We start from the raw sequence: 22,650 nt of genomic DNA, 5'->3' as shown, positions 1-22,650 counted from the left end.
GCGCTCTCTCGCTCTCTTTTTGTGAACAAATTTTAAACGAGGCAGATGGAAAACAGCTAGCTAACACGTTTATTCTGGTTGCTTCCCCTCCACATTTTATTTTATTAGAACAATGATTTTAAAAAAAAAGGCAGGACTTTATGAAAAAATGACTTTACCAGACTTATCAATAATGTTGAGATGAAGCAAACACCGACAGAATCAATTCCTATTGTCCATGTTTGAATTCCCCTCTGGGATCAATAAAGAAAATATCTACAGTATCCATCTATAATTGATTTAAATAGTTAACTCTGCATGCCATTGACTTGAATAACATGTTTTCTTAAAGTTGTCATACAAGGAACAATTATTATTATTAATAATAATAATATGGAACAATAAATTCAAATAAAATGTAAAATTGTTCTTTTAATTTGATATTTTGAGACCAAAATGCTTTGAGAAGCAGCCATGTTCAGCTAGCAGTTCTAAAGCTCAACAAGCCATCAGTCATGAACAAAACTCCCAAACATTCGAACAACTCCTCTGCCTCGAGCGGAGGAGGACACATGGTTTGACAGTTTAATCAGGTTCATACACAGGTTTGAAGTTTGACACTCTGTTTACTTTACTTTTAAGCATTTGTTCATTCCAGAGTTCAGGTTGATTTCAGACACCACAGCTCATATGCTTTGATTACAGGTTTTTTTTGTTTGTTAGTTTGGTTTGAACAGTTTTCTTCTGTAAAGCAGGTCTTCTGTTTGACAAACCAGAACAAAAACAGCACAGAAAACAGGACACTTTGTGTAATTCCCACGTTTTACCACAGAGTGTCGCTGTGGTCCTTCCAGAGAATATTTTGAGCCACAAATAAAATAAAACGTTCATGTAATAGTACTAAAAAGCAAAGTTAATGACTGTTTTTAAGCTTTATTTAACTCAATAACACATTCAACCAACAAAAGTGTTCTAATTAAAATTAAAAAAAAAAAAATCAGTCAAGCAATAAAATAGAAAACACACAACAGAGGAAGAGATTAAAGCGTAGAGTTGAGTCATCGCTGACATTCACTTACGAATGTTTACATCCATAATTCATTCATTTGTTGAATGACACGTTTGTAAGTAGGCAGTGGTACAAAATAACTTTATATAGACAAACCCTGAACATGCTGTCAGACTCAGCAGGTACAGAAACATTTAACTCCAAACCCATTAAGTTCAGGAACAAATATACACTTTCCTGTGGTTTTTACTGGAGCTTCATAAGCTATCCTTCTTGGTTAGATAATAATTGATGCTTCCATTGTTTATTATTGTGCTGTAAATTTTGAAGGGGAAAAAAAACTATTATGTGCCTCCAAAGGTTCAGCAGAATCTGTCCAACATTAAGCTGTCAAAGATATTAACAACAACCTATCCTCGAAGAGAACATTTCCACAAATCCTCAGCCTAACTTTATCACCATATTTCAGAAGTTCAGCGGTTTCCCCGTCGCTGCTAAATGTGTTTTAGAAACATTCTGAATTTGCAGTCTGTTAACTTTTTTAATTCTTGTTTTTTTTTTTTTTAAATAAAGGTAGATCCCGGTAATGCAAACGACAGAATCTGTAATTAAAATTTACAGTAAAAGCTGTTTAATAATGAAGCTAACAAATGTTGTTCCAGTAAGCACAAATAAGCACAAGATGAAAGCGACACGCAGACCCATTCGAATATGAGTAAGTTCTTTGAGTCGTTACCGTAAGCCTGACTTGTACCTCTGACTTGTTCTTTCCTTGCAGTGTTCATAGAAGAAAACAAAACGAAACAAAAACATTTCCAGCAAGCAAACAGGGGCCACAAATGTTGCGTTTTGTAGCAGGAAAACTCAAAAAAAGCTTTTGATGGTAAAGGAGCTAGCGAGCTCAGTTAATCCAAGTTATTCAAATGAGTCTTCTCTCAGGTTTGTCTCAAATAAATAGATTTGGTATACAGTGATAAATCATACAGCAGCCTGGTTACCTTTTAAACTACAGAAGACTCTGTAGAGCTCAGTATTTGACTCATTTAGTAAGCATCACATCAGAATTTCACTCATGGGTCAGTATTTAAAACAATTTTGCTTTTATTCTGTATGAAGGTTTTACAGAATATGCCCTATGTTGCTTTTGCTTTTCAAACAACAGTATGACCAAAACAACTCATTTACAACGCCGTTTTATTGTAATCATATAAATCTCAGAAACAGGTAGGGCTAAAAGTTGACCATCACCTTCCAAACGGGCCCACGTTCCAAACCAAACACCATTAAGGACACTTCTGTTACTGAGGGGTTTAAAATGACAATGCATACATCCTAGTTAGTTTATACCGAGAGCTACAGTTTTGTCTGATAACTACAAAGTTCAGAGCACAAAACTATTTTATCCGGACTTCTTGCATGCACTGAAAGCTCTGAAGACTGCTGCAGATTTCAACAGAAACCTGCAACATTGACCAAACGACTGAACCTGTTGCAGGGCACCGTCGGCGGGTGAGTGGTTAACGGGAGGGGGGGGGGGGGGGGGGGGGGGGGGGGGGGGGGGGGGGGGGGGGGGGGGGGGGGGGTGGNCAGGAGGAGGATGAAGGTAGACCTGGTTTCTACACATTTGTCCGACACTTGGGGAAGATGGGGCCTCCCTCAAGCCTTCTCTTTCTTACTGCGGACAGAGAAAACAATTCAGAGTTACAAGGACTATCCAAATAACGAGGACAAAAGTGAATAAAAGTAAGGCAGAAAAAAAAAGTTTAACGAGTGTTTGTAAAAGTTGGCAACTGCAAAAGACAATAAAAGCAAGAAACACTTGTAGGAACAGAGCTGGATCAACCCAAATATGGACCTGGATAATAATAAATATAAACATGATTATACGTACGGAAACATAAAAGAGATTAAATTTTATGCTCAAACCTGAATGGGTGTTTGAACTCTTGAAACATTTACAAACCCCTCAGGATCAGGTAATAATGCAGGGACTGTTTCAGCTCATATCGTCGTTTTGAAGAATGTGAAGTTTATCACGCAAAAAGCAATCGATGAGCGAGCAATCCCAGATCCCTGTAGGTCCCCGAGGGTCAGGGGCTGATCCAGCTTCGAAGAGTGGAAGTGCAGCGTTTGGACAGCTAGAGAAGAGACTGTGCCTGAGCAGAGTGAGCCAAAGATAATAATGACGACAGAAGGATGGGAAAACACCAGATCAAGAGAGAAGAAGTATCTCTGAGACCGGGTTTGAGGACCGTTTGCTGTGGGAAAGTGACGCGAGAAACAACTCAGTTCTGCAAGTTGTGCAGAAAAGCAAAGGAAAACGACTGAACATCCAGAAACTGCTCCAGTAAGTGTAAACAGAAATGTCAGGAGCGACAGGAGAAATAAGAAAACAAAGAAAGTGGTGGCAGGTGCTGCAGAGAAGCAACAGAAACGCTCAGCGGAGGATGACAGGAGGCAGCAGAGGGTCTGGCAGCTAAGAAAAGAACCAGGAGAAGCTCCTGGCAGCAGAGAGGAACAACGCTGCTGTGTTTGGGTTTCAGCTGCGCTCCTTGGTTTTACTTAGTCTTGGACTTGAACTTTTTCCCGAAGGCTCTCTCCAGCTCAGGAACCGACAGGGTGAAGGTGAAGGAGCCGTCTGATTCTGACCTGACCACCCGGGCTTCAAGATGACACAATACAGACAAGATTATAACACAATTAGAAACAAAACAGCTGAAGTGAGGCTTGTCGTGACACAAAAGGGTTAAAATTGAACCACCATCAATTAAAAGCCTACCAATCCTTCAAAACTGCATATCACCTGCTTCCTTCTCAAGTTTCAGACTCAGATTATGTTACTAGATGTGCTGAGATATAACAGAGTTGTGATCTTTTTGGTCAAATGGTAACTAAATGCGCAGTCTCGCCCTCAGTGCGTGCTGTGAATGATTCTCAGCTACTACCACCTCACATCTTGGACTGAGTTGTAGCCATTTTTGTGTCTTCTAAGGTCAGCTGGCTGTGGTGGCCACCTTGAATTGGATATGCTCCAGACGTTAATCAACTGTAGCGGTTAAGCCAATGATTTCCTGAAAGTTTCATTAAAAGCTGTCCTGTGATTCATGAGATATTTTGCTAACAGACAAACATGGTTGATGCTAAAGCTGAACAGAGTATGTGTTCTGAACGATTCTCCGCTGCAGTCACACCGATACTTGTGAAAAGCTGTAAAGAGTTAGAGCCATTTTTGTGTTTTCCGAGCTTGGTTGGATGTGGCGGCCATCTTCAAAAGTTATTCAGTTGTAGATGTCTTTGCAAAGAATATTTCCAGAAAAATTCTATGAAACCTGTGCAGGGATTCTTGAGATTTTGCTAACAGTCTGACACAAAATAATGTAATGCCAAACTTTAAAACAAAGACCTTATGTAATGTCTTAGTGCTCAGAATGTGTGTTTGGCATCAGTCTCAGCTACTACCACACTACATTTAAGGTCAGTATCTGTAAAATTATCTGAGCTACAGTCATTTTTATGTTTTTAAAGGTCAGTCGCTTGTGGCAGCTGTCTCGAATTGGGCTGACTTTAAAAGTTAGGCAGTAGAGGTTCCTCTAATGTACGTTGTTCTGCAAGTTTCATTCAAACCTGTGCAGTGGTTTCAGAGATATTTTGCTAACAGGCAAACACAGACATGCGCAAATAAAAATAAATGCCTTGTGCATGTGCAGAGCAGGAAACCCTTCCTCTGCTTGTTACATTATGTTCTCTCTCATGCACACAGGCTTGTTTTAGTGCTGATGTCATAACTTAGGAAGGTGCTGTTTTTGTTGGCTGAGGCTCTCTGGCGGTCCGACTGAGTTACCAACCGATGATATCACTGCCATTCTCCTATTAGACGCTGATTGAAGTAGAACCCAAGCAGATATAGTGAAGATAAGGTGTCAGCAGCACTGACAAAACACACAAACTGACTCTGCCTCATGCTGCTCTGCTGAAAGACCGCTCTGGTTCCAAAGCCAACTCCAGCAGAACGAGGCAACTCTTTGAAGAGATCCATCAACGCTCTGAACGCAGCCTCAACGTTAATATCCAGCATCCTTCGTGCGAGTGGGGATGTTTGTGTGAAACCCACCCAGGTCGTTGTTGCTCATCATGGCATTGGAACCTCGCAGGCGCGGGCCCTGTTGGGTGAAGTGATACCCGAACTTCAACAATGTGGTGTTTTTCTCCAGTATGCTGGCGATCTCCATCTCAACCTTGTTACCCAACGGCTGGCTCTGGAGTTTGGAGACAGTTTGGACGAGAAAGGGGTTAAAAGCAAGTAACAAAGCAGACAATAAGAGAAGATAAAAAATGACTATCTTCAGAACGACTACAAATTATCTCTATGGCAACAAAGGATAAGATGGCAGCAGGGAGTGAAAATGTGTTTTAGTCTTGACTTTTAGAATTCAAACTTTGAATTTTTAGTTTTGCTCCATCTGTTTTTTCTTCAACTCTGACCAGTTTTCTACTACCATCTCATAGCATGATGCTGCCACCACCATGCTTCACTGTAGGAGTAATGTTATCAGCACGATGAGAGGTGGTAGATTTGGCTAAGACACGGTGTTGCCTAAAAGTTTGGTCTCATCTGACCACGGCACCTTCTTCCACGTGTTCGAGGAACAAAATCCAAACAATTCAGCATTTTTTTTTTTAAGAATTGGCTTTTTCCTGGCCACTCTTCCATGAAACCCAACTCTATGCAGTGTGCAGCTTGGATTGCTCTCTTTAACAAATTATGTAGCTTCTGAAGGGGCTTTAAAGCAAGACGCTGAATACATATGTACATACTTTTCAGTCTTAATTTTTTTTTTTAATTATGCAAAAAAAGTTGTTGTTTTCCTCTTTTAATTTCATTAATCCGAAGTATTTTAGGAGGACTGTTGCTTTTAATCAAATTAAAAATCTAATTAAATTCCAGATCGTAAGGCAACATAATAGAATGATTACCAAGAGGGATGAATACATGTGCAAACCAATGTAAGTGACTAAAAAAACAGCTATGGACAGCTATGCAGCATGACACATAAAGCAGTGTAAGAGCTTTAGACTGAAGTGGCAAAGACAGCCTGTGTAAACTGAATCTGCCCACAGAGACTTGTGTGTCGGCTGGTACCTGATTGTCAATTTTAAGCTCAAGTAGTGTGGTGTTATTCTGCAGCGACTCGATGAGGGCCAGGATTCCAGTCCCTGTTATGAAGTTTGACTCAACATTCAAACTCTTCAGAGTCGTGTTCACTCTCAGCATCTCCGCCAGTGCCTGAGGAGACACACAGTATACGCTCCATCTTCCACCAAACTTTGGCTCACAGCAATTTTCTCCAACTAGGATATCATTTACATTCCGTTAAAAAAGGATTTTTGTTTGTGTTGTAAAGGACTTACAAATGCTACGGGGTCGTTGCTCCTAGTTCCTACGATACTGAACCTTTCAACCACAGTGTTCTTCATCAGAGCTTCAGCGTACGCCTTCAGAGTTGGGATGGGAATATTCTGCGGACAGAAAGTACCATTATTACATCAATAAGTAGGTCCGATTTGTTTCAATTTCCTAAATGTTTAAAAGATGACTGTGTGCAAAAATTTGTTTCTTAATTTTACTAAATGTTTTACAACCAATACATGTTAAGTATTTTATACTGAATTTTTGCAAACAAATGGCTCTAAATGTTACACATCAAAAACTATTCAGTCAGCAACATTCTCACCTTTATGTTGTTGAGGTTAACCTCCACCAGGTCAGGATCGTTCCTCTTTATTCTCGTCAGTGTTTCCTCTACATCAGTGGAATTGGGCTCCTCGTCAGGAACTGGTTTATACTGGGTGCACTGGATCACACCTGGGAAACAAGGACAGCTCTCATGTGCACTCAGACTCTAGTTAACAACTCTAGTTACCCCTAACACATTGTTATAATCAGGAGTCAACCAGTTTCTAAATCTACTAATTGCTTAGGAGTCTTTCAAAAAAAAACTCCAGCATGTTATTGTTTTTTTTAAGTGCAGTGTTTATCCATATTCTGAGATCATTTTTTTAAAGCTTACTACAGTTTTTTTTTTAATATTTTGCTTCGATGGAGACAGACTTTAATGCAATATTTTAAAATGGTCTTGATCAGTAGTTCTTTGGGTCTTTTAAAGTCTTTGTGTTGACCTTGGCTGCTATTTCTCCCTTTTTCAGATCATACTTTATCATTTTCAAAGGAATGTTTATGTGTTTATTAAGACCAGTTCACTCTGAATCATTCTGGCATGAAAAGGCTCCTAAACTCCAGAAACTAACAGGCTGTAACAAAACACAATTTGTTCCAGCTTCTTAATCTATTTTTAAAAATCCAATTTAAGACAGATTGACATAAAACAGTATTTTAGCACCAACATGGTGATCCTAATGGGCTGCTAGCTGGAGATTTGGCATACTGTAGATGGGGTTTTGAAGGACGATGCATCTTTTAGGTCCTGAGTCAGGTTATTTATTTATTTATTTTTAAGTTTCTTAAAGATATGATTTTTTTTAGATACTGTTCATTTGCCGTGGCAGCTTTTTAGGCCTGACACTTATTGCTCAGTCTTCTACTTTTCTCCTCTCTTATTTTTAAAGCACAACATCCCATTGTGGTCAGATACAAGGACTGGACACAAAATGAGTGAAAAAGCACCCAAAGTCCAAAGACAAACTTTGAACTATTGATGAAGACCACTTAAAAAAATTACGAGAAAATCCGACAGCTTGGAAATGTGGCATAAAGAAATAAGTAGTGGCTTAAAACTTTTGCACGGTACTGTAAATCTAAGAAGGAGTTGGTTTCGTATCCATCTTCAAGAGAGTAAAGTATTTCTCCAAATGCCCATCTTTATTACAGCTGTTTCCCAAGACAATTAAAGTGAAATTACTGTGAAAAATGTTGATTTTGAACGATTTCACAGTGGAAAAAAACTGACTACAAAGGACAACTTTTCCACACAGTTACATGCGATCCTTCTCCATCAGCACTATAAATAAAACAACTAAATATCTGGACAAACTGTTCCAAACGGGTTCTCTTTATCTGCTGGTCATATTTGGTGGTTACACATTCGGTCTCCGACTCTGTTTAGAGATGGACAAGATGCTGTACAGTGAGCCCAGTGGATTTTAAAGTGTGTGTGGGTGTGTGTGTGATGGAGGGATAAAACCAATCTGTACAATAGTTTATAAAATGAAATATAAACACATGACTGTATTCCTGAAGGAGCATTAAAACGGTGCGTGGAAGTCTGCATAATCTTGGTGCTTAATAGGTTTTAACATGTCCAACTAGATCTGAGTTTGTATCAAGAACAAGAAGGAGTCAAGTTTTCTTTAACAAATTAAATCTTCATTCTATCCGCCTGAGATCATTTCATCTCATTTTAGTGCGCTTCATCATTTTTCTTGAAGAATGTCATATTTTCTAAATACCCATTAAGTGTTTTGCTCTTTTTAGTTTTTACTTAATTTGGGAAATTGTCAAGATATAACAAGTCCAGATGTTTCCAGTTAAAGGTTCAATAATATATGGTTTATACAGAGGCAGATAAATTTGTTGGTACCCTTGAAGCTCATTTAAACAATGCTTAATTTCTTATGAAAAGTGATTCAGTTAAAAGCAGTTGTCTAATGTATATCTGCATGTGATCAAGTAAAGAAAAAAAAAGTGAAAAAAAATTATTTGTGTATTTTTTACAAAGATATTCTAAAATATTATGCACAGATTTTTCGATACCCATAAAAACATAATCAATCCTTGCATTACAGTCATTTTTCAAACGAAGTGTTTGACCTTACATTATATTTTGATCAGCCGTTCAGCCTGTTTAAAGGGAACAAACATGCTGCTGGGTCGTTTGGTATTGAACATGGAGCAGAGAAAACAAAGGAGAGAAGATCATAGATATCCATGTTAAAGATGAAAGGCTATAATACCATCTCCAAGCAGCTTTAAGTTCCTCTGACCACAGCAGCCAATATTATTAAAAACGATAAGGTCCATGAGACTGTAGCCAGTCTCCCAGGATGTGGACACAAGAGGAAATGCAACCCCAGGTTGATCAGACGGATAGTGTGGACGGGAGAAAAAGAAAAAAAATCCAAAAACATTCAAGCTGAACTCCAAGGTACATTAGTTTCTGATCACACCATCCGTTGCATTTTGAGTCATAATGGGATCCATGGAAGAAGACCCAGGAGGCAGAAAAAACACAAAAAAAGGCAGACTGGTTTTCTCCAAAATGCATGTTGCCAAGCCCCAACGTTTCTGGGACTAAAGAGACCAAACTGGAGCTTTTTGGCTCCAGTCCCATCAGTTGTGTTTTCTAAATTACTGCAAAAGGATCACCAACAAATTTAACCGCATCTGTATGTATAAGTACACTGCGTTTGAGTAAGTGTGTTTGTGTTTTCCATACTGTTAAGGCCTTGCTTGTTGACTATGGTGCTGCTGGCCAGGGCCTCGTAGTACTGCTGGTTACTCATCAGGGTGTGCATGCCCAGGATGGCTGCAAAACCACAAGATAATACAGTAAAAATCAATTGAATGCATTGAAAATAGCAATCCACATATTTAAGTTGGTGTTTTTTTTAGCATTTGTTGACACAAAACAGATCACCACTTCCACATAAACAGGCAAAAAGCACTTCATCATCAGAAGCACATCACATTGTTTGGAAGTTTAAATGATGACACACTGTGGATCAGTTTAATTCTTTTATCTTCTACAACACTACACTATATCAGCAAATTGGTGCATGAAACCAATCTATTAATGATTTGCTCAAACAGCAAATAATCTGAATTGGATTTCTGACTGAGGAATCTGTGTTAAGTACTATACTTTGCAGAAAAACTGTAAGTTTTATGGGGAAATAAACTGCTTTGAGTGGAAATAAGCATATTACCAACAAAAATGTTACATTTTACTTCTGCGTTGCACTCATAATAATAATAACTGTAAGTTATATAGCTTTATTTATAATGAAAGTAGTATTATGGGAAGATTATGCTGAGCCATCAGTGTTGTTAAGTATTAAAAATATGTGTTTTGCTGCCATCACGTGTACAGGAAGTGACGAGCCTTATGTTCCATTAGTTGGAGCTCTGGCTAATGATACATTTTAATTACATAAGTTAATCGTAACAGTAAATGTAATTAACACTTTTTTTTTTTTAAATCAGCTGGAATGTTTACAAATAGAGGAATCCATCAATAATATTTCACAGACAGATTTACACTGATTTGTTGAATCAGATTCATAATCACATAACTATATTTTTTGATGTCAAACAAACATTTGCCAATAAATTTGCCAGCAGGACGGTTCACAACAACGAAGTAACAGACGTACAAAAGCACGTTTTTGTCTAAATGTTAACAAAGAAAAACAAGCGTTTCATGCAAACACAGCGAGGTGTCACCAGATACTCAGGAGGGTGCTCAGCTAATGGACAGAAGACAGATCCAGAAGTAGGAGAGGAGGAGAAAATGGAGAAACCAGTGGAGAGATGGAGGTGGAGGTGGATGGGGGGTGGAAGGAGTGCTAAAGAAAATGGAGGAATGCACGAGTTAGAGGATAATTAGACCAACGAGGGCTGGTTAAGGCCACGATGATGTCCTTACACTGAGAAATGAGAGTCCAGAAGATGAAAAAAGTTTAGATACATGATCTGACATATTCAGCGAGACAAATTAATAGGAATGTTAATTAATGTATTAGAGTACACAGCTTTAAGCAGTTTGTTTCCTGTTTATTTTAATGCTTTTTAAAGTCTGCTCATATTTTTAATAATTTGATCTTTTAAGTGGTGAAATAAAACACAACCATTATGTATATGTTTTTTTTAAATAGCATGATATGTGAATGCTCAGTAAGCCAGGTGTAATAGGACATGTTACCTGCAATATCACAGAGTTCTGCATCAGAAGCACTGGCCAGGGCTTCCTCCAGCTCCGGCTCCAGAGTCACACTTTCTATGATTGGGTCCACCATCTTTTTAGGGACCCAAGCCTTCCCTGTGAAAGAAAGAAGAATACTGATACTACTTCAATAGCGCCCACTACTGTCAATAATCGAAATGTACATCACACAATGTAACTTATATTTAGGAGACAATATGTTTCCTTTCTGTAGGTAAAGCACAGTCAGATGTTCTGATGTACATCTTGAGTTTGAGTGGATCCATTCAAAGAGTAAAATGATGTCTCAGACCTCTGAGCACTGTGAAAGTTCTCCTGCCCCCAGTCCCAGAGGTTTAATCAAATAAAAATGAAACTAGACTGTCATTTTTTAGTTATTCAAACATGCGAGATAGAACTGCACAAATTAGTTCTGTTACACCACAGCCATCGACGATGAGTATTTCTTATTGCCTCATTGCATCTGACTGACTGGAAAGACAAAAATATGAGTTTGCAGGCAGAGTTCTTCCAAGCACCATCATAAATACCAGCTTAAAAGAAGAAAGCTGCAAAGATTATTCCCAGAGCCCTCTTCCACAGATTCTACCACGTAATAAATCACAACACAAAAGTTGCAACAACTAGAGAGAACTTTGTTTTACGAGTTGAGTTGAAAATGCAGCACCAGCAGATGGAAATGTGATAAAACAACAGCTGGAAGAGCTTCTGGTGTTTCACTACACACACACACACACACACACACACATTTATGTGCGCCCTAGACTGAACAGCTGACAGACCTCTCTGGACTTGATGAAAGCTCAGGTTTACAATTAAAGTTTCATTTCTTCATTGAATTTGAAGAAATATAGTTTTGCAACTTTCAAGGAGTCCAAACAGTACTCATATTTATTATTGTGTGTCTTGTTTACGCATTTAACAAGGCAGTTTTCCCAGGAAAAACTGCACCTCTTACCCCTCTTCTCCCCGGTGTACGGCACCAGGTCTTCTTTGTCAGGATGCTCTTTGGCCTGTTTCTCCAGATGAGCCAGCAGGTTGTCTCGCTGAAATGTTCCGGTTGGTGCTTTCTTGGTCTGGTCCTTCTGCCGAAGACCAGCAGGCAACAACGCATTCTAGAAAAGGATGATAATTTGCATAACTTCAAAGGTTGGATTACGGACTATTGAAACAATCCCTTCCTATTAGATAATTTGGTATCACCACCTGTGTATATATTGGTGTCATGTCACGTTGTACTGCGAAGTATAAACATTTTATCTGTCCATTTTTAGCCCATTTGCTGTTTTAGTTGGACATGAATAGGCACCGGCTCCCAGCAACCCGGAAAGTAGAAGCGGATAAAGAAAATGGATGGATGAATAAATAGTCCAGCTGAAAATCTACTGTCCACATTCAGTCTGTTCTGACCTGGAACCACAGACTCAATCAGTCAGTATCAAACCGATGCACTTCTACAACAGCTCTATTCAGGGATTAAACTGTGCTGGGGCTCTCCAGGGCTTAGACACAGCCCAAACTTTATAATCCTGGTAATCCTTTTTGTTATTTATATCAAATATCCTAATATTTTCATCTCAGCTTTGTCAGGATACAAAGGAACTGCATTTACAGCCCAGCAACACATCACAAATCCAAAAATGTCCTCCGGTGCTACCATTGCATCTTCTACTTCTTTATTTGGATGTTTGTTTTCACAAGTTTAGCACATGCCCCTTCATATTCCCAAAGTCAAAATCTTGTTTACTGACATCTTGTTATTTCTTGCAACTACTATTTTAGGCTCTGATGTAGTCTCCTTTTTGGTTGTGGCTGGAACACTGTAAAAAGTAAACAAGAAAAACGGCTTTCTGTTGGTCAAAATGATCTTAGATGTAGTCAGATGTCGACTTGTTTCAACAGTGATGTAAATATTATGCAGTACAGTAAAAATGACTTATTTCAGAACGGTTCAAGTCTGTTGTTCTGTAACAAACTTTTTGAGGTACTGACTGACAGGAATATCTGATTTCAGACCTGAATAAAGATTTTTTGTTTTGTTTTGTCTTGTTTGTGAGAATTGTTTCAGCTAAACTATTTTAAGTGTTACGTTGTGTCCTTTCCTTGACATATGGGCCAATAAATATTTGGGGGCTCGTCCGGGATTTTAACCTGAGACCTCTCACATTTTGAATTTAGTTTTGTGGACTAATGGTGTCTGTCCCCTTAAAAGTTTTTCTTTTATTGTTGTTTTTTTTGTTATTCAGTTCACAGACAACCAAGCGTAGATGAAAACAAAGTTATGAGTTTTTAAACACATTTATTCATAATTAAAATGTGGGAAAAAAAGACATAAACAAATAGATGTTGCAAAACTGGAAAGTATAACTCCCATATCACCCTAACTCTGCTCGAGCACAGCACAGTACTGAGAAGTTTCCCAAACCATAATTTCACAGAAGTTATTTTCAACCTAAATCAACAATCAGACTGAAGCTCTTGGTGGTGCTACTTATAGCTTCATATCTTATCTGTGCTCTCAGCACCCAAAAGCCTCTGAAGTCATCAGTTTGCAACTCTTGCCGTCTGATTCTGTTGTTCCTCCTATTTGCACTTTACTTTAATTCAAATCCTGCATGATATAATATCGATAGCGCAGCAAATAACTCCCAATCACTTTGCAACAGGACCTCACTGAAGTATGTGGTTCTCCATCCCTGCCAAGCCCTTTGATTGTACCACACGGTTCTATCAGGTGTAGGTGACAGCTTTCAGCCACAACTTGATATTTTTACCTACAGTGGAGTCACTCCTCTTCTCATTGGTCACACTTGTAATGTACGAGACACAATAGTAACATCTGTAGCTCTCTCTAAGTGCACGAGATAAATGAGACCAAAAGAAAAAATGTCACTATTTCATATCAGTAACAGCTTTTTGGACTAATTGAGATCCAAATGATAAAATACATTGGCAGCTGCAGCTTTACTGCTGATTTTAGTTATGTGTCCAACACTGCAGAGCATAAAGCACATCTCACACATCTTCTCCTTTTATTTTTAGCTTTGTTCTTGTTCTCAGCCAACTCATCACTAAAGTATCTGCCTCTCCAGCAGCTAAACTTGTCACTAAGCTCAAAGCTGGTCACTGACTTTGTCTGCAAGCTTTTAACTACGGAGCTGGAAAGTGCTTCAAGTTGTTTAGTGGACGACTTGTTTTTATTTGTGGAGATGTGATGATAAAAAGAAGTATTTGCTATTAATATTAAGCAATGGATTAAAAGAGAAAGTTAGGACACTTATTCAATAACATAACAACAATCAGAGTTCAGGTTTTAGTCACGAGGATGGGACCAGTGTCTCAACAGAAGTAAACAATGAACAAAGCCAAGTTTAACTGTGAGGCAACGCTGGACTAAATGTTCTCTGTATGACTTATTAATTTAGGCACAGCTGACAGCCGTGTTTCTCTGTCCTACGTGAGACTTGTTCAGAGTTTTTACTAGAAGTGATGTGGGGCGCCTCGCTATGAACGCAACGTTTCAGAGCAAATGGGCACTTTACTGTGGTGTAAGCTCATGACCAGGCACAAACAAGGCAAGCATGCACGCACACACCGGGTCTACTGTTTACGTCATGAGCTCCTGCAGTTGCTCACTGCTGGCATCAGCCTCACCGACACACACACACACAGTCCTCCACAGTATAACCTTCCAGTCATCCCACTGGCATTGAGGGGGACTCCTGTCTTTTTATAAGCAGTCAGACATTCATCTGAAAGCTATTATAGCTGCTGTCTGCACCTCAGCTTGTAATCAATCACAGAGTGTTTTCTTAGTGCGTGCAGAAGTTAAAACATCTTAAAGACCAACACACAGACGACACAATCACTACTGATGGACTGTAATCGATGCAGCTCGGTATAAAAAGAAAAGAAATTGAAATAAACACGGCATTCGTTTCCCTGTACTTTGAGAGCGGTGTCTCACGTCAGGTTGTTTTACTTTCTGCATTAACTGTATTAAACTTCGGAGGACTGGAGAATCGTAGCTGCTTTGAAGCTCTTTATAATCTCAGAACCTTTTACTACAAAACATATAAAATACACTGAATTTTTAGAATAAATCCAGACACCACATAGTGATAAAGAGTTGAATGAGCTCCAGTCTGTTTCAATATAAAAATTCATGTTGTGTATTAATGGTGCAGGATAATAATCCAGAAGACAAACTCCTTTGACTGTACTGAATACTTTAGGTACTCTTAGCTGATACTGTACATTTTTAATTAAAATAGCGCTTTTTTTCAGGGTTTGACCCACCAACTACAAGTCACAGAAACTCGTGTCTCTGATTATTACTGGATAAAGTATAATAAAAAGTGGTAATAAGACATTTAACTAAGAGCCTACTTAACCACTACATTATTTCTTATTCATTTATAATTAAAATGTTTATCTTTGTGTAATAGTTAAGACTAAATATGCTAACTGGTATTCATTTTTAAGTGAATTTGATTTTCGTTGCCAACCCCAAATTTGGGAACTATTGATCTAAACTGATGCATCTGATTTCCTTTTCAATCAAATCACATATTTCTTCTTTGAACTGAATATTTTTCAGTATGTTTAATACACAAATGTATTGTAAAACATTTGCCATAAACACGTACTGAACACAATGCTTAATAATAGCAGAAAAAGTAAATATTTAGATATTTAATAATAAAATAATTTGCTCACAAGTACCTCAAAGTACTTTACAATGTTCTGCATTTTGCAGAACTTCACTACCTTGAAACAAATATTACCAGCTAATGGTAATATAAAGAAAACAGAATGAGCCAGCAGCGTATCTCCTTTCCTGCAGAACGTTACATTAGAGGTTTCAATAAGACAGTATGACCCCATAACTCTCCAGTGAAGCCAACATACTGACAGAATCTCCTCCTTACGGACTTAAATATTATAAACTTACATCAGGATCAAGCTCCTCTAATTCATCCTCTAACCGCTGCAGTTCCTCCTCTGAGAGCTTCTTCAGCAGCTCGTCCTCGTCTATGTCCCTGTACTTCTCCATCTCCTTCTTCAACACCGACATGATGAACGCGCCTGGAGAGAAAGACGGCAAATGAAAACACTCGATGTTAAACAGGAACAATCACACATTACCAAAAGGTAACGATGAAACAACAGGGTGCTTGAATGATCGTAAAACAAAAGACGTGTTTAACAATGAAAAGCAGAAGAAGCAGTCCTCAAAGGAATGCATATCGCCAGACTTAGACTTCACTTAGATTTAACCATTTGGCTAAGTTCAATTGGCTGTGGCGACCATCTTGAATTGGGTTAATCAGCTGCAGATGTACATCCAATGAGTACTTTGAGAGTTCGTGAGGCATTTTGCAAACAAGACAAACAAACGAACCCACTTACAGACACAGGCAATTACATTATTGGATGACTTTTATGACAACATTCAAGCGACCAAACGTTCCTGCTGATTCTTACCTTGATCTCCACCTCAGAGGTAAAAGAAAAAGGCAGCCAATTTCCTCAGTCTTTCAGGTAAACAACTGAAACAGGCAAAAGCATGTGTCAAAAATAGTTTTTCAGAATTACTCTCCTGCCTTTGTTTTATTGTATATAGCTGCATTTCTGTTTAATAACTCAACTGACAAGAAGATGGCAGACCAGCTAATAATAAATGCTCTGCGACAAAACTTATTGTGCTTTTAATTTACACTGACTGACTTGTTACTGCTGTCTTCTTTAGAATAAATTAGATTTTAGTTTCTAACCCAGAGTTAAAGTGCACAGAACCCCATTTAAACAGCAGGCAAAAGCAACAGGAAATGGGAGACAATTGCAAATATAACCTCACTGCTTTAGTCTTAGCCTTATGTATATTTCACAAAGATAACTAGTATTAAAATATAGTTTCACTTATTTTGAGTAACCAAGAAAGCTATCAGTCTGGTCAGAAAGCACCTCAAGGATATTAGCTGAAGTCTGGATGATAAAACTGAACAAGCTGGAGTTTTTTTTTGTTCACATTTAGGTCACCACACGTATTAATGTGCCTACTGTTTGTCAATTTATTGCCTAAAAATGTTCAAATCGAAACCTCTTCTTCTATGATGAATGCCACACAAATATGTCTACAATAGTTGTTTTATGATAAGTGTAAGAGTAGTGACCGGCTATATTTTAGGATGGAACAAAAGTTCTGTTTTTATCTTCAATTTATGTTTTAGTTATAACGTCCTCTAACTGATTATGGATCAACTACATGGGAACATTTATGGGTTGCGCTTTGATGGGCAGGACGTGTCTACCTGACAGCTCCAACTGTATAACATGTCAAAAAACATTTAAAGTTAAGCAGAAAATGTAAGTTGCAAAGCCTAAGTTAGATAAAGAAAATGTTGCATTCAGTCAATACAAATGCTTTGTAAACCTTTCTCTTTGATCCGCGTCAGCCAGTGTGTTTTGGCTGCGATCCACAGAGATAGAGTCAAGCGTGCCTTTCTTTTGTTCTGCTTTCACTTCAAATCGATGACAAGTTTCCAAAACTTAGGATCAAGAACTGGGCTGAGGTCCAAATCCCACTGCAAGTCAAATGGAAGACACCAACCTGACCTGATGATGCCAAACAGACCTCGCCTGTATTTAGGTTTCTACTTCAAAAGGAGGACATTTACTGTGGAGAAGTGTAAAATAAATTAAAAATCTAAAACCAACCGGAGCCAGAGGGAACGCTGAAGAGTCATTCAGAACCAACTCCTGCCCTCTAAAACAAATATGCTCAGAACTGAAATGTCTCTTAGAATATCTGAAACAAGATGTGTGCACGTTTGTTAAAATGTATCACCTTATCTGGAATGAGCACAGCCTTTATCTTAACTAAACTTCTTCAAAAACTAAAACCAAAGAAAGTCTTCAGTAAACCCAAACTTTTGCACACCTGTGGCAGGTTTTTAGTTTTACATGACATGAACGTGCTTCTGTAAAACCTGCATGCTCGGTGTGAGGTTAGAGCCTTTTACGACCAATAAATCAGCTGCAAAAACAGCAGGAAGTGAGAAAAGTGACTTTATGGTGTCTCCTGCTGAGCGACGCAAAACAGCCGACAGACGCAGCTGACCTCTGTAATCTTTAAGTTCAAGATTTCTGCAAAAACTTTTGGATCCCTCAAAATCAAGAAGGGTAAAATAAAACTTAAAAGAACTAAAAATACATAATTTGCATGACACTAGAAGGTTGAATCAAAAAATGTGAATTAAATTTCACATAACCGGGCAAGAAAATAACAATTTCATGACAAGTTCCGGTATTACAAAATGACCAGCCTTATTGTGGGACAGTGTTAAAACTGAAAGACTGAGAAGTTTGTTTGTTTTTTAAATAGTCCAGAACAGCTGAGGGACAACTGTTTAGCTTCTCTCAGTCATGACAGAATGTATGTTTCCATATGAATGCAATCATGGTGTCCATTTGCTCGGTAGCTGCAGGCTCAGCAGTGAAATATGTGAAAACCCTGACTAAACAAAGCACCAGCACAGACTTCTTTCTGAGCATTAAACTGTCCCCATTTTCTCGAGGACATTAAAGGAATCCGTGTCTGTGTTTTTAAGTCTCCACTTTGGATTTAGAAACTTTTATCACCCAGAACTGGAAGCTCTCAGAGCTCTGCTGGACCTGAAGTCAGGCCTGTGGATTCTGCAGGGGTCAAAATGTCAACGTTTCATCAAATGTCACAATACTTCACTTGGATTTCAGGTTGCCAAAAGTAGTCAAGAAGTGATAAATTTACTCCTGCATGTTTTGTTTGTTTTATTTGATGAAGCATCATGCAGTTAGATATAGTGGGAAGGATGCTGTTTGCCTCTACAGAGCCATTACTGTAATTTATGTTGAACATATCTGATTATGACAGGAAGTGTAGCTTATATTACAGATAAACGTCCAAGAAAGCTTCTCATCGAGCATAAACAAACCAACCCTTTTTATGGCGAGTGGCTCCAAATGAAAGTTATTTCTCTCCAAGTAAAATCCAGGCTACCACCTGAACAGACTGCACTTATTCGACTGCCTTATTGCCCGCAGCATTCATTTACGTACCTCCTCCGGCGCTATTAATAGCCAGTCGGCCCGGCTGGGTGACAGCAACGAATACTTTGACCAGATATGGTTTCCCTCGGAGCCGCGGCGCGAGGTCAGCTCCGCTGCACGCGCACGAAGCTCGGGACTCCCGACAGAAGCGCGCTTACACGAGGCCGTCCATGACCCGCGGAGAGACCCCAAACCGGCAGCTTTCAGCGCGCTCACAGAGCCTCCTGCCCCGTCCCTGGTTGTCGCTCGGTGGGTTTTGGGAGAGCTGAATCTCATCTCCCTCAAAGGGCAAACTTATTGGGAGAGCCGCCTCCTCCGCCGCCGCCTCCTCCTCCTCCTCCTCCCCCAACCAGCACGCGGCTGCCCCGTCACTCCGGTGATGTCACGAAGACGCGCTGCGTCCATTATCGGACGGCTCGCTTATAGAACTTCTATTATCCAGGAGAACAAAAACGTCATAAAATTATCTACAATTCTGCTGTTTAAGCAAACTACAAAAAATGGAGATGTTCACTTATGCAATGAATGGCAATTTATTTTTTTTTTCCCCTACTCCCAATATATTTTGAAAAGTATCTGTCTAATAAGTTTCAGCAGAAATGGCAGCTTCAACCTGCGAGAATAATGGCTAATCTACAGTTTAGAACAAAAATCAGACTCAGAAATGCTCTAAATAGCTCCAGGTTACAAACACAGCAAATCCAACATGTACACATTAGTGAATATTTAACAACTTTGTAAATAACACAGTCAAACCCTGTGAATTACTGCAATATACAAAAATTATATTAAAAAAAGAGAAAGCTTTAAACTATTACATGCATAAGACACCAAAACATGCAGCACACGCTTGACACAATTTAGAAAAAAAGAAAAGAAAAACAGTTGATGAATACAAGCCAACAAAGTTTACTTCAAAGTGACAGCTCCCATAATGTGTAATATTAACATGTGATTCGCTGTTTTTGATATTTACCTACAGAAGTTGAGAGAATAACAGCTTTTTAAATGATTCACTATGTTCTGGTTCCTAAATAAAAAAACAAAACCTTCAGTCCCAGAGACCTGAACATTAGAGGAGGAAGCTGCAGAAGGAAGAAAACCAAAAAGCAGTTTTTGTTTCACAAAGAGCATTCTGGGTAATGGCGTTACAAGGCGAACAGCGTGAACAGCCTACGCAGCTGAAGACAGACGGTCCTCGATGTCAGCCATGATGCTGTGAATCCAAAGGTCCTCCTCCAACGAAGTGTCCACCAGGTAAACGGTCAACCTGCGCTCCCACAGCTCACCTTTAACCTCTGACACATTGCGCACGCTCTCCACCTGCGCCACCAGCGCCTTCTTCTCCACGTGATTCCTGAACAACATGGAGGCCTCCTCGGACCAGTGGCGGTGCGTCACACCTGCACCAAGAAGTGAACAACAGTAAGGTGGTCAACCCACCATAACACCTTGTGTTCTGATGAAGATTTAATTGGTATGTGAAAAAGTTTGTCTGCAGCCATCATTTAAACACAAACAAAAAATAAAAAATTGAGACTGCATTACATGACATTACCTTACAGAAAAATGAGAAATAAATGCATTTCAATGACTGTAAATGGAATCAAGCGGAAGGAGAAATTCTCAACATTTTAACAAACAAACCAGAATGTAACCTGCTACTGCCAGTAAATACCAGACTCACCTGCCAGCTGTGTAGCAACAGCCTGGAAAGACAGCTGTCTGAATTCCTCTATTAGAGGCTGGATGAGAGTGATGGGGACCAGCTCATGTTTACCGTAATCCAGCTCATAGACATTAACCAATCCGTTGGTCAGGACCGCCTTCACCTGCACACGGTGCCAACTGAGGAGGACGCCAAACAACAGATTAAAGGAACGCTCAAATTGAGTGAAATGTATCCGATTTACATTTGAACATGAAGGAAATCCTCCGTGTGTTGACCTGCTGCCAAGTGTTTATTACTTACTTCTTGTCTATTTTGGCAGCGTACACCTCTCCTTTCTGAATGTGCACGGCTTTGCTGGCGTTCCCCGTCTGGTTGTAGTAAAGAACCATTTCTCCCATCAGCACCACCAGCTTATGCAGGTCCTGCCAGAGCTGGACCACGAAGTAACCCGGGTGGCACACCACGGGCACAAAAACATCTATGTTTTGACCAGGCTGAAAAGAGAGGAGGAGGAGGAGGATGGTGAAGCAGAATTAGATGGTTTACACAAATATATCTGAGAATGGTGACCAGGTGATGACTGACAAAGCCAAAAAGCAGCGTATTGTAGTCACTGGCTGTGTCGAATACAGTAAAATAAATAAAAAATCTTGTGCAATTTTGATCAGAACAACTGGTTCTTATTCTGACTTCCCTCAGAAGCCGAGTGGCACTCTTATCTAAACAAAGCTCCATACCTGGGGGAGATCCAGCAGAGGAGGCAATGGAAGCAGCTGCGTCTCCGTTTTTGTGTTTGGATCCATTTCTTTCTGATGCAGCTGTGAAGAGATGTTGGTTGTAGGGTTTGGGAATGTGCTCCTCTGTTTCAACTTCTCCAGAGGAGAGAGTCCTTGAAAAGACAGCAAAACTGTAAATCTCATATTTCATGTTAAAATAATCCATGTGTTTAAACAAAAAATAATCAAACACTTTAAAATTTACAAATACTGACAGTTGCCAGGAGTTGTGTCAGACCAAGAATTTCTTCTTTTACTTTTGTATCACCTGTATCATGAATGCTGCTGACTGCAGTGTTGTTCTGAGCCATCAGGTCCTGCCACAGCTCCGACTGGGCCAGCTGATGGTTGATGCTCTTGTGGAGCTCCTGGCTGTCACCACCAATGAACAGGTACATACAGACCACCTTTTCCCCTTTGAACTCTTTTAGGTTCAAGATCTAAAATGAAGCAAAGGACAACTAATTGAGAAAGCACATTAGGAGTTTTCAGCTAAGACAAACAGTGAACACAGAGCTCCGACTACATCGTCCTTCGTTGTCTTTGTTGATGGTGGCGAAGATTGCGAGGAGTGACGGGGTTGCACTGACCATCGGCCGACTTTTACGCAATCACAGCGATCCCAAACATGCAGCTCCTTATAACCCTTCATACCGGGACTACGTGGCATATTTGCTGAATATTTCTTATAATGACGGGGCTTCATGAGAATCTGCTTTAAATGTCAACTATAGTCAAGTTTCTGTTTTTCTTTTAGATTTCACCTTCATTTTGCAGTCTTCTGTTCCCAGGACCTTCTCAGTCAGCCACAGAACAGCCTTGTGGCTCCAGCCTCCTTCTGGAACGGCAACGTCAGCCAGCTGACATTTAATAGCCTGAGAAAAACACAATTATGCACATCTGTCAGAGTTACCAATAAGTATGGTTTTAAGCAAGTTATAACAAGATTTATCAAAATTATTGATGAGCTCCAATTTACAGACCTTTTCACACAAAAAAAACACTCAAAATTTCATTATACAGGTGCTGGTCATAAAATTAGAATATCATGAAAAAGTAGATTGATTTCAGTAATTCCATTTAAAAAGTGAAACTTGTATATTATATTCATACATTACATACAAACTCATATATTTCAAATGTTTATTTCGTTTAATTTTGATGATT

At 39.2% G+C, this 22,650-nt stretch overlaps 2 protein-coding genes across 3 annotated transcripts in view; both read right to left on the bottom strand.

Annotated features, from left to right (window-relative positions):
- Positions 1–2,559: 2,559 nt before the first annotated feature.
- Positions 2,560–19,366, bottom strand: tmod1 (tropomodulin 1). 2 transcript variants are annotated; one of them, XM_017425569.3, is made up of 12 exons: positions 19,045–19,366; positions 16,432–16,496; positions 15,899–16,032; positions 11,903–12,059; positions 10,924–11,040; positions 9,439–9,528; positions 6,721–6,851; positions 6,398–6,505; positions 6,129–6,272; positions 5,100–5,244; positions 3,551–3,650; positions 2,562–2,663 (listed from the first exon to the last, which is right to left on the bottom strand). In XM_017425569.3, exons 3-12 carry the CDS (start codon positions 16,019–16,021, stop codon positions 2,645–2,647), a joined length of 1,134 nt encoding a protein of 377 aa, XP_017281058.1. In that variant the 5' UTR covers positions 16,022–16,032; positions 16,432–16,496; positions 19,045–19,366; the 3' UTR covers positions 2,562–2,644. The 2 variants fall into 2 exon arrangements, with proteins under 2 accessions (XP_017281059.1, XP_017281058.1); XM_017425570.3 differs by lacking the exon at positions 3,551–3,650 and having other exon boundaries at positions 2,560–2,663; positions 19,045–19,364.
- A 163-nt stretch (positions 19,367–19,529) lies between these two features.
- Positions 19,530–22,650, bottom strand: part of tdrd7a (tudor domain containing 7 a) — a 13,163-nt gene continuing 10,042 nt past the window's right edge. The window contains exons 17-22 of the mRNA XM_017425615.3: positions 22,248–22,358; positions 21,752–21,923; positions 21,445–21,596; positions 21,008–21,201; positions 20,723–20,883; positions 19,530–20,438 (exon numbers count right to left, since the gene is read on the bottom strand). Coding sequence (XP_017281104.1) covers positions 20,209–20,438; positions 20,723–20,883; positions 21,008–21,201; positions 21,445–21,596; positions 21,752–21,923; positions 22,248–22,358 — 1,020 coding nt within the window. The 3' untranslated portion in view covers positions 19,530–20,208. The remainder of the gene's footprint in view (positions 20,439–20,722; positions 20,884–21,007; positions 21,202–21,444; positions 21,597–21,751; positions 21,924–22,247; positions 22,359–22,650) is intronic.

Source organism: Kryptolebias marmoratus, linkage group LG3, assembly GCF_001649575.2.
Source record: "Kryptolebias marmoratus isolate JLee-2015 linkage group LG3, ASM164957v2, whole genome shotgun sequence".
NCBI lineage: Eukaryota > Metazoa > Chordata > Actinopteri > Cyprinodontiformes > Rivulidae > Kryptolebias > Kryptolebias marmoratus.
Note: the sequence above shows the minus strand (reverse complement) of the source record. Positions and strands in the feature narration are given on the sequence as shown.